The 12,974-nt window shown below is 32.0% G+C and overlaps 1 protein-coding gene across 1 annotated transcript in view; it reads left to right on the forward strand.

The window, feature by feature from the left end:
• The window catches only part of PDS5A (PDS5 cohesin associated factor A), a 204,231-nt gene that overhangs the window by 108,501 nt on the left and 82,756 nt on the right, over nt 1-12,974 (forward strand). The window contains exons 9-13 of the mRNA XM_044680438.1: nt 1,824-1,918; nt 2,814-2,959; nt 6,001-6,152; nt 6,728-6,841; nt 7,508-7,589. Of these exons, the coding sequence (XP_044536373.1) occupies nt 1,824-1,918; nt 2,814-2,959; nt 6,001-6,152; nt 6,728-6,841; nt 7,508-7,589 (589 nt within the window). The remainder of the gene's footprint in view (nt 1-1,823; nt 1,919-2,813; nt 2,960-6,000; nt 6,153-6,727; nt 6,842-7,507; nt 7,590-12,974) is intronic.

Below are 12,974 nucleotides of genomic sequence, written 5' to 3' on the forward strand. Positions count from 1 at the left end.
ATTACTCATATCAAAATGTTCAAAGAAAGATATCATCAGTCATGTAATCATCATCCATATCTTTTGTGAATCCTGAATAAGGGAGCATATAGCTTTATTTCAGCCTTCTTTATCTGCTATGGTCTGTCTTCATTTGAGTAAAAGCAAAGATGTATTTCCTTCATTTCTGTGTGACTCCTTTATTTTTAGTGTATTTAGATCAGTTTTACCACATTTCTTGTGACATTCTTGATCATATAAACTTTTTATTATAAACTTTTGAATTTTTTTTCCCTGTAAGTTATATAAAGTATATTCATTCAACTGTAAAGTATTTCCAAACACTTTACTGTGGTTATTATTCATATTTGTTAACTCATTAGTTCTCTTAAATTAGAAGTGACAACTTTCTTGCTGCCAGCAATACTGATTATTTGCCTGTGGCCAGGTAAATCCCTAACATATTTCTTTCACAAAAAGAAAGTACTTTGAGAAAAAACATATTTTGCAAGTTTTATCATTTTTTTCAGAAGTTAGCATAATTATTGATGTAGAGAAACATAAATTAGAAGAGGTAGAAATTATATTTTGTGAGTCCTCCCACAAGTGATTATTGCTTCCTTTCTGTGATCTGTTATTTACTATTTATTTATTTTAAACTCTTTGATCTTTTTTTTTTTAATTCTTACCTTCCATTTTAGAGTCAATACTGGGTATTGGTTCTAAGGCAGAAGAGTGGTAAGGGCTAGGCAATGGGGGTTAAGTGACTTGCCCAAGGTCACAAAACTAGGAAGTATCTGCGCCAGATTTGAACCAGGACCTCCCATCTCTGGGCCTGACTCAATCGAGTGAGCCACCCAGCTGCCCCCTTACCTTCCACCTTAAAAACAGTGCTCTGTGTTGGTTCCATGGGAAGTAAGAGCTGGGGAATGGCGGTTAAGTGACGTGTCCAGGGTCACACAGGTAGGAAGTGTCTGAGGTCTATCTCTAGGATTGGCTCTCAATATACTGAGCCACCTGGCTGTCCCCTGTCATTATTATTTTTTTAAGGGTAAGTCTTATCTTTTAAAAGACACTACCAGTGGCAGCTGGGTTGCTCAGTGGATTGAGAGTCAGGCCTAGAGATGGGAGGTCCTAGGTTCAAATCTGGCCTCAGACACTTCCCAGGTGTGTGACCCTGGGCAAGTCACTTAATCCCCATTGCCTAGCCCTTGCCACTCTTCTGCCTTGAAACTAATACATATGTATTGATTTTAAAGAGGAAGGTATGGGCTAAAAAACAAAACAAAACAACAAAACACTGCCAAGGAATGAAGTAAATAGAACCAGCTGGTTAATTACCCAAAAATTAATTCAGTAATATAAAATAGGAATTGGTGGAGACACTAATAGGTAGCTTAACTGTGACTTATTTAATCAACAGTCTTGGTATCAAAAGTACAGATTGTAAAATACCGTCCTTTTGATGGAAATGTGAGGGTCCACCAGTATCAAATGTTTTTTATATATGATCACTGTGTTAGTTGCTTTTACTCAACTATTTTTTATTTAAAAGGGTGCAGTCAGTTGAGTTTACCCGTATATTGTGGTATAAAAGCAAATGTATTAATAGAACTTTTTGAATAAAAAAATAGTTTATTACCATTTAACTGTTGACTTTTTCACATGCAAATGCCTTTATTCAAATACTTTAAGATTCATTTTGAAATTTATATAATGAAACCTCACTATCATCAACTAGCTTTGTGGTCATTAAGTACTTTTTGAAACATTTGCTTATTTTATCTTTTGTGGCAAGAAAACTATTTATTCAAAATTAATATTTAACAATATCCTCCTTTTAGATTTAATGACATTCATGTTCCAGTGAGGTTAGAAAGTGTGAAATTTGCAAGTCACTGTTTAATGAATCACCCAGACTTAGCAAAGGACCTTACAGGTAAGACAAGTAATTTAAAATGATAAATACTGTGTTAAATGTTTATGCAAATTTAAGGAATATATAAGACTTAATTTATGGATGGATCTTACCAGTTTTTAGGAAGCTTTTGAAAGGTACACATGTCTAAATTTATACAAATGAAATTCTAATGGATATTTTTGTTAAAATTATTTGAATAGATAGTAATTCTAATAACGTTATAATCTGGGAGGTATATTGAGTTTGGGTACAGATTTTCCTTTTCCATTGGCTTATCCAGACATGGATTTTGTTTGGCGCTATTGTGGTTGTACACTGTGGCATTGGAACTCATAATGTTTTTTATCCCTTGCATTGCATGACTTATTTACCAGTAGCTATTTGTTCTTTTCCAAAGGTTTTCATTAAGTTTCAATTTTCACTAATCAAATTGGACAATTTTTATCAAATTTGGTTTATATGTACATTGGAGAAAGTTTATTCTTTTATTATAGGTACCCTATAAAAGAATTATAGATTTTTTTCATTGAATAATATAGAAATGAAATATTTTAACATTAATTCATATTAAGGGTTATAGAACATTAAAAAATTATCCTTCAATTTATACCTTCTTTTCTGTAAATGAAATTCTATATTTACTCATGAAGTTCTGTTGATATTTTATTACTTAAAAGAAGGCCCTAAAATTATTTTCACTATTATTTTATTGATACTGTGGGTATTTTACACCACCATATGACATAGCAAATTTGAGTATTTACCCAAAAAATATATTTTCATTTGTATGTTTTGTGAAAACATCTCAAAGCTTAATGCACTCTCCTTTTAGTATTTGTCAAGTAATTTAAGGTATCTTTTTAAATTGCCTGTCTACTTTCTTGATGAACATGTTTCCCTTCTCTTGTAACAGAATACTTGAAGGTTAGGTCTCATGATCCAGAAGAAGCTATTCGTCATGACGTCATTGTTACCATAATAACAGCTGGCAAAAGAGACCTTTCTTTAGTCAATGATCAGTTACTTGGCTTTGTGAGGGAAAGAACATTGGACAAACGGGTATAGTTACAAAACTTTTAATCTTTGTATTTTTTTTGGTTTGGTCTTAAATAGAATATGGAACAGAAAAATAATTTTTTCCTTTAAAAATTATTTAGTGTATTTTGTATTTAATCATTGAATATTAAGATATCTCTAAGAATATAGTGAATTCGAAATTTCCCCTGGAGCTACTCTTGATTATTTTTAAATAATGGATTGAGGGATTGTGAAGATTTTCCTCTTGTTAGTCTACCTTTATGAAAACTTAACACCATTATACTTTGGCTTTACCCATCCACCATTTGGTGGATTTATAAAATTTCATTTGGTGAAATTATTAAATAATAATCAAGGTTCTGGAATACCTTTTATGAAGAAAATCTATAAAAGTGAAGTGTTCTCTCCAACTGCTAAGGAAGGAATTTTTTACTGTATAAAATCTTATGAAGAAATCCTATTTATATGTTATTAAGCCAAGGTAGGTGGTGGGGTGGATAGAATGCTTTGTTTCAAACCAGGAACACTCATTTTCTTGAGTTCAAATCTAGCTGCACACACTTACTAGTTGTGTGACCTTGGGCAAGTCACTAATCCTGTTTGTCTCAGTTCCTTATCTGTAAAATGAACTATTAACTGTAAAATGAACTAGAGAAGAGTATGGCAAATAAGCCTTGCCAAGAAAACCCTAAAATGGGGTCATAAGTGTTGGACATGACTGAAACAACAAAGCCAAGCTGAGAAATGTTTTGCTAGGGAATTTTTTCTAGTAAGCAGCAAGTAATTACACTTGGCACACTGAGTTGGAGGTATAAGTATACCAAAGAGGAAACATTGGTGACAGCACCTAGAGATAATGAGAAATCACATGCAAGGTAAAATGGTTGTCACATCAGAAGTTTTAAACTAATGGACTACAGTTAGTGATTTTTGTGTAGCTTGTTATGAGTCCTCTCAGACTAAAATGACATAACTTCAGTTTAAAAAGAAAAAGTAATTTTTTAACCTCAAAAATATGACATGTCTTTGCATTATGATAGTTTTTAAATGTACACATGGTAGGCTAGTATTTAATAGTATTGCTACTATTTAACTTGTTCAGTGCTAGTACCATTTACATGCTTTCTTTATTTTAAATAACATGACACTCCACCTAGTGGTTAGCTTGTACTTGTTTATTTAGTGCATTTTTCTAAAGTATAAAATTTGTTTTTATGGTTTAGGATAATATAGTTATTTGTGGAGTTCCTTCTTAGTTGGAAAATATTTTAGCCTTGCTGTTAATTTTATTTTTAATAGTATTTCCCTATGTATGTCTAAATTAATAGTTGTGACAAGAATTCTATTCCTGGCTCTGGCACTAACCAACTTTGTGTTCTAGCATATTCTATATTTATGATTGATTTAATTTCCTTTGTCTATAGGGAAATAGCATGATGTAGTAAATAGAGGACTGGAATCAGGAGAGCCCTGCCTTCAAATCTTCCCTCCATTCCCTAGTAATTATGTTCACCATAGGCAAGTCATTGAACATCTTTGAGCCTCAGTTTCTTCATTTGTAAAATGGAAATAATAATATTACCTATCAAAATTTTTTTGTCCAGATCAAATAAGACAATATATGCAAAATAATTTTTTTAGAAATTTGAAATATTATTAATGCCCTCTTTTTATTAACATGTGAGCTGAACTACATGATCAACAAGCCTTTATTAAATACTGAGTGCCTGGCAATATGCTAAGTGCTGGAGATTGAAAGACAAAAATCAAATTGTTCCTGAACCTAAGGAAATTCTGTCTTACATAGTAAAACACATATAAGTAAATAGGCAATAATAGCAAAGTAGTTTGAAAGAAATTTCAGGTGGAAAGATCACTAGCACCTAAAAGGATCAGGAAAAGACTTTCATGTAGAAGATGCTTTATTAAATAATTCCATCTCTTATTCTAGTATATTTAGTAATAAATTTTGATCATTTTATGACTAAAATGTCTTGCCATAAAAAGAAAAGATATTTTCCAAAAGAAAGTAGGAAAGGATTAAGACACTTCAAGTGATGGAACTATTTTTATTATAAAGTTATTATAAACATCTTTGTTCATTAACTCTGGTTAATTTGTCATGATTTCATTTTACTTTAGCACATTTTTTTATTGAGTTCTTGCTATATGCAAATCCTCATTTCTAGGTATTAATACTTAGATGAAAATGAGATACTGACCCCTTCCTGAAAGAGCTTACAATTCTAAAGAGTTTTGGTATATTTAAGTTAGCTTAATATGATAAATTAGATAGGAGTCCATTTAAAAGGACAGAATAAATTTGAAAAGGAGTATTATTTCTTTTTTTCCCCATAAAATTGATTGAAATACTTTGGAAAAGTCACCATAATTTGATTATCAATAAAGTAGAACATAAAGCAATCTATTAATATTTACCTCAGCGTGGGTTTTTGTTTTTCTGGTGATCATTAGCATGATCTGACTACATAGGTTTCCAAGTTTGTTTTTGTTGTTGTTTCACAAAATTAGTAAAGAAGAGTCCATCATAAAGTAATTTGTTGTGCCATTGGTTCAGCTATTAAATACCAGCTAGAAGGGCCACTTTTTTGTTTGTATGTGTTCTGATGGTCAATTCAGTTTAGTATACATAGGTGGGCTTTAGTATAACACTGTTATGTGACCGTAAAATGTATTATAATCTTCCTTGGTCTTCTGTGTCTTTCTCAAAGGCCATTGGGGAAATATATTGTAATAGGGAAAAATTAGATATTATATAGACATATATTTTAAGGTGTGGCCACCAGGAATCAATAATTGAGATTGATTCCATAATTAAAATAGACCCAAGTCAAGATCGGTTTTATGGTAGTTTATTTACAATTAGGAAGGTAGAAGGTAGGGAAATGGAGAGGGAGAGTCTCAACTGGATTGTAGCACTTTAATTTCCTAGAAATTGTCATTTTACCTAGTTTCTATAATGCGACCTTAATAATTGTCCCTCTTATCATTATGCTTTGGAATACTTAATTAAAATTTACTTTAAAAACTTTTTTTTTCAGTGGAGAGTTCGAAAAGAAGCTATGATGGGCCTCGCCCAACTTTATAAGAAGTACTGTCTTCATGCAGAAGCTGGGAGGGAAGCTGCTGAGAAAGTGAGCTGGATAAAGGATAAACTTTTGCACATATATTATCAAAATAGCATTGATGACAAGTGAGTCTACCATTCTCCCATGATATTAGTATATAAAAATATTCTCATTAAAATGTTGAGCCCGTTCAGATTTAGAATTTTAGTTATGATCATAAAAAAATGTGCGTTCTTGTATATACTTTTGAGTTTAAATAAAAGAATAAGAAATTTCCCATAAAACAGTAAGGTCTTAGCAGAAGTAATCACCATTGAATTTATTTTCCAAACATTACTCTTATCTTCAGCTATGGAAGACAGACAGACAGACACACACACACGCACACACGCACACACACAGAGAGACAATCTCTCTCTTCCCAAACGCTTACATATATGTATATATAGATAAAATTCTTTTAGGAAGAAAGGCTATAAACTTCAGAAAATCAAAATCACAAAATACCATCTGGTTCCTCAAGCAGTTACTATAATCATAAATCAAATAATATGTTCATGTTGATGAAAGAATTAGTCATCCATGGATGCAGAAGCCACCAGCCAATGTGTCAACTATGTGTGAAAAAGTCCCTTAAAAATCATGTTATGCTTTGTGAAAGGTTAGTAACAAAATTTAATGTCATTTTGTTCTTTCACAGGTTGTTGGTAGAAAAAATCTTTGCTCAGTACCTTGTTCCTCACAATCTTGAAACAGAAGAAAGAATGAAATGTTTATATTATTTGTATGCCAGCTTGGATCCAAATGCTGTAAAGTAAGTTAAGTACAGTATCTCTAAGATTTTTTTAAAGTTATTTCTTTTTGTAGAAGCATTTGCTTTTTATAGCTCATTCATTGAAAATTAGTTAAATATTTGCTACTTTTGCAGAGGGGTTAACACATATATTAGTTTGTCATCAGAGATAACCTGTGAGCATAAGCAGAGAAGGCCTTTACAGAGTAATTTTGTGGGGAACATGATCTAAACAAATATGTTCTATGGTTTTTACTGGTTCTCTTTATTTTTAAGACTTTAATCGCCCCTAAAATAATATACTCATAGGAGATTTAAGATTTCCTTTATCTTTTACCCATGAATGAAATACAAGAAAGGGAAAAAATAGCTCAGAACAAGGAAACTAGTTGAACTAAAGACAAACTTTCTCCAATTCACAACTTATATAGATGTTGCCCTATTTATAATATTTTTTATCTCCTGAGAGAATTTGCAACATTCTTATTTTAATTGACTTTTCATTTGAAAGAATAATTTTAATTGCAAGAATATAAATTTATCAAATTTGACTTTGCTTCAGATTTTAGAATGATGTAAAAAATAGATGCATTCATAAGATAGTCATACCCTCCAAAGAAGGGTGATAAAGTTTGATAATTTTGTTTTTATGTACCATACTTTTTCCCAATTTAAAACTGTTTACAGGGCACTCAATGAAATGTGGAAGTGCCAGAATCTACTCAGGAGTCATGTACGGGAGTTACTGGATTTGCACAAACAGCCACCCGTGAGTTGATTGGGCAGAGGGGAGATGGGTATGGAGGGGGAGGTGCACCTTTACTGGTGAAAAGTTTTCCACTTTTTGTATACCTGTATATGCATAGAGAAGGAAGAGGAAGCTACTTAGATCTGTTTTCCTGAAGTAAAAGATTAAAGGGCCATAGAATCAGAACTGGGAGGAGCATCACAGACCAGTCCCAACTCCCTCATTTTACAGATGAGTGATTTTCCAAGAGACCATAAATTCCGAAGATACCAAAGCCAAGATTGAAATCTATGTCCTCCAGTTCCAAATGTAGCATTATTTCCATTCTACAATTCTGCCTTATACTTCAAGCATTATATTTTCTATGAATGTTTTTTAAATGGACACAGAATTCTTAGAGAAATGTTATGTTCTGTCAAATCATATATGTAAATGAGTAAATATAATGTGTTCCCTTCCTGAATTTACTGTTTTCAAACATTAAAATATACTCATCATTAAAATAATGTAGATAATAAATGAACTTGCCTTTGATGATTGAGATTGATTCAATCAATTAGTCATCCAGTATTAAGTGCCTATTATGTGGTAGGTCAGTGGTTCCCAAACTTTTTTGGCCTATTGCCTCCTTTCCAGAAAAAATACTACTTGGTACCCCTTGTCACATACTATCACTGCCCCCAAATGCACCTGTGGCCATCACTGCCTCCCTGGATTTCTGCAGCACCCAACAGGGAGTGGTGGTGCCCACTTTGGGAATCACTGCACTACTTGCTGGGACAATGCAAATGCAAAGAATAAACAAATCTCTTTCCTCAAGGATATTACAATCTAACTAAGGAGACATGTAGGTGAATATATAATGAATAAACATAGAGACTGTATACATTCAAAGTAGTGACATATTAGAAGTATCTGTGGGTGACAGATCAGGATAGGCTTCTGGTATAATGTGATACTTGAGCTTTCTTTTGTAGAAAAAGTGATTCTATGGAATAGAAGTGGAAGATGATATACTTCCAGTTCAAAGGTATACAGAAAAGAGGTTAGAGTATTATGTGTGAAGACAAGGCCTCAGTCACTTTGTTTGGGTTATAGAGTGGAGGAGGAGAAGAAATAATGTACAATGTGTTTTAGATATTTAACCCTTCTTTGCCCTGGTTTCCTCTTTTGTAAAATAAAGGTATTAGTCCAGATGCTTTCAGTCCTTTCCAGCTCTAAATATGTGATCCTATTCTAATGTTTTGTAGCCATCATTATGAACACTTTGTAGCAGCACCATATTATAGATATGCTAGAGTGCCAGATCTGCAGAGCAGATGGTGATCTTTATATATATTATTATTATGCAATGAGATTTTTTATATGTATAAGAAAATACTCTTAAGTGCAGCTGGTTTGATTTACAAGATGTAAACATTTTAAAAGTAATATATGTTTTTCTTTACATTGACAAAATACATTGCATTTTGGAGGAGGATAGAAATTGTAAGAAATAGAATATTAATAAAACTTTGGAAGAAAAGAAATTTTTTCAGCTGTCCAGTGCATTAAATGAATGTTTTCTGCAGCACGTAGTTGAGCCATAAGCTTTGCTAAATTTTTTATAGTTTAAATGTCATTAATTTCAAGAATGTATTTATTTAAAAGTTAATTTATGGTGTTTTTTTTCTTCATTTTCTTTTCTACCAAGACTTTTCCCAAAGTCTCTGGAGTTAACCAACACAATCCATTCTTATTATTTCTCCACTGTAATTGTGTTTTTGCTGTTGTTCAGTCATTCAATCGTATCCAATATTTTGTGATTCGATGGATTTTTTTTCTTTGAAGTTATAAAGAAGGTATTTTATTTTGCCAATTACATATATTAACAATTTTCCACACAAGTTTTCTGAAATTATGTGATCCAAATAGTCTCCTTCTCTCCCTTCTCAGAGGTGGTAAGCAATAAGATCTAGGTCAATGATGGGCAAACCTCATAAAGAGGGGGCCAAAGGAAAGGAAATGCTCATCTGTCGGTCTGTTTCTAAGGCAACTTTTTGAAGTTTCATTGTATAGTATCCTACTCATTGTATTCGTCAGATTAGGAATAGCAATGCCAGAAGAACATTTCAGGGGGCTGCATCTGACCTCTCCTTCCTCTCCCTCCCCCGCAGTTTGCCATCACTGATCTAGGTTATACATGTATTATGCACAATATATTTCCATATTGTTCTTTTTTGTAAGAGAATAATCATATAAAACCAAAACCCAAAAATAAAAATATAAATAAACTAAAATGAAAAATCATACGTTTTGATTTGCATTTTGATTCCCAACAGTTCTTTCTCTGGAGATGGATCACATTCTTTGTCATAAATTCTAGATCATTGTATTGCTGAGAGTAACTAAGTCTATCGTAGTTGATCACTCCACAGTATTGCTATTACCATGTACAATGTTCTCCCAGTTCTGCTTATTTCACTCTGCATCAATTCATATAGGTCCTTCCAGCTCTTTCTGAAATCATCTTCTTGATTTCTTACAATATAATAGTATTCCATCATCAACATATACCAAAGTTTGTTCAGCCATTCCCAAATTGATGGACATCTTTAATTTCTAATTCTTTGCCCCCACAAAAAGGACTGCGATAAATATTGTTGTAGAAGTAGGCCATTCCCCCCCCCCCTTTTTTTTTTTTTTAATCTCTTTTGGATACAGACTCAGTAGTGGTCTTACTGGATTAAAGAGTAGCCACTGTGCATAGTTCCAAATTGCCATCCAGAATGGATGGATCAGTTTATAATTTCACCAACAATGCATTATTGTCCCAATTTTGCCATATCCCTTTCAGCATTTACCACTTTCCTTTGTCATATGAGTATGTGGCAGTATCTCAGAATTGTTTTAATTTGCATTTCTCTAATCAATATTGATTTGGAACATTTTTTCTTATGATTATTGATAGCTTTGATTTCTTAATTTGAAAATAGATTCTTCATATCCTTTGATCATTTGTCAATTGAGGAACGGCTTGTGTTCTTATAAATTTGACTTGGTTTTCTATGTATTTGAGAAATGAGACTGGTACTGCTAGTCATTGTTCTTCACATTTTTTTTTTCATTAATTCCTTTCATATTCTTCATCTTTTTGTTCTTCCAGGTGAATTATTATTTTTTCTAGTTTTATAAAATAATTATTTGGTAGTTTGATTGGTATGGCACTGAATAAGTAAATTAATTTAGGTAGAATTGCCATTTTAATTACATCAGCTCAGACTTTTCTACATCTGTTGAAATAATGGGCAATTATGCTAATAATTTTGCTAATATTAAGCCAGCTTTGTATTCCTGGTATAAATCCCACCTGGTATTAGTGCAGTGATGGTCAACTTTTTGAGCTTTGTGAGTCAAAATTCACCAAAAAAACAAGCATAACTTGGGTGGTGTTTGAGGAAAAAAACCCATAATTTCACAATATTTATAGTTTAAATAACAAAAATGTATAATTGTAATATATAACTGTATTAAATAAACCAAAATAGGTAAATTAATATAGGTAGAATTGTCATCTATAGTGCACAGTGTCTACACTACATACAATACAGCAAATGTTTCATCCTCAGCATGAGGCCCCATACTTTTCTGTATGTGACCACGTGTCATTAAATGTCTATGCATGTCAGTATTGATATGTGTGTCATAGGTTCACCATCACCATATTAGTGCATTATCCTTGTGACGTATTGCTGTAGTCTCCTTGCTACTATTTTGTTTAAGATTTTTGCATCAATATTCATTAAGGAAATTAGTATGTAATTATCTTTCTCTGTTTTTGGTCTTCCTGACTTAGGTATGAGCACCATATTTGTTTTTTAAAAATAATTTGGTAAGACTCCTTCTTAGCTTATTTTCCCAAATAGTTTATATAGTATTGGGATTAATTGTTCTTTAAATGTTTGATAGAATTGACTTGTAAATCCATCTGGCTGTGGGAATTTTTTCTTAGGGAATTCTTTGGTAGTTTGTTCAATTTCTTTTTCTGAAATGGGATTATTTATGTATTCTGTTTCTTCTTTTGTTAACCTGGGCAGTTTATTTTTCATAACTATCCATCCATTTCATCTAGATTGTCAGATTTATTGCCATATAATTGAACAAAATAGTTCCTAATGGTTACTTTAATTTCCTCTTTGGTGGTGAATTCACCCTTTTTGCTTTTCTGATACTTGTATTTTATTTTCTTCTTTTTTTTTTTTAAATCAAATTAACCAGTGCTCTATTTTATTTTATTTTTTCATGAAACCAACTCCTAGGCTTAGGTTCAGTACTTCTCTCAACTTAAGAAAAATTTTTTTTAGGAATTCCTATTTAGTTTTTTATTGGAGATTTTAAATTTGGTGTTTTCCTAGTTACTTTTTTTAGTTGCATGTCTAATTCATTGATCTGATTTTTCTTTCTTTTACTGATGTAAGTGTTCAGAGATATAAATTTTCTTCTAAGTACTGCTTTGGTTAAATTCCATAAATTTTTTTATGTTGTCTCCTCATTGTCTTTCTCACTAATGAATGAATCTATTATTTCTATAATTTCTTCTTTGAACCCACCCCTTTTTTTAGCATTAGATTATTTAGTTTCCAATTAATCTTTGATTTGTCTTCCTATTGAAATATATATTGATTATAATTTTTCTTTCATTGTGATCTGAAAAGGATGCATTATTATTCCTGCTTTTCTGCATTTGGTTATGAAGTTTTTATGCCCTGGTAACATAGTCATTTTTTTTTTGTAGATGCTATTTGCCTCTGAAAAAGAGGTATATTAATTTCTATTTCCATTCAGTTTTCTCCAGAGTTCTATTAGTTCTAACTTTTCACTTCTTTTACTTTCTTTTTGTATATTTTTTTGGTTATCAAGACCTGAATGGCAGAAGTTGAGGTCTCCCACTAATATAGTTTTATTGTCTATTTCCTCCCGGAGCTCATTTAATTTCTTCTCTAAAAATTTTTAGGCTATATTATTTGGTGCATATATGTTTAGTTTTGATATTACTTCATTTTTTGTTGTACCTTTTAGTAAGATGTTATTTCCTTCCTTATCTCTTTAGATCAGATCTCTTTTTGCTTTAACATTGTCTGAGATTATAATTGCCACTCCTGCTTTTTTTACTTCAGCTAAAGCCTAATAGATTCTGCTCCATCCCCTTACCTGTACTCTGCATGTGTTTCCTTGCCTCAAATGTCTCTTGTAAACAACATATAGGATTCTAATTTTTAATAAATACACTCTGCTGTACACTTCCATTTTTATGGGTAAGTTCATCCCATTTACATTCCAAGTTATGATCACCATCTGTTTAGTCTCCTCTGTCTTATTTTCCCTTTTGATCCTGCTCTTTCTCCCTCCTTTCACTCTGTCACTCTT

Source organism: Gracilinanus agilis, chromosome 6, assembly GCF_016433145.1.
Source record: "Gracilinanus agilis isolate LMUSP501 chromosome 6, AgileGrace, whole genome shotgun sequence".
Taxonomy (NCBI): Eukaryota; Metazoa; Chordata; class Mammalia; order Didelphimorphia; family Didelphidae; genus Gracilinanus; species Gracilinanus agilis.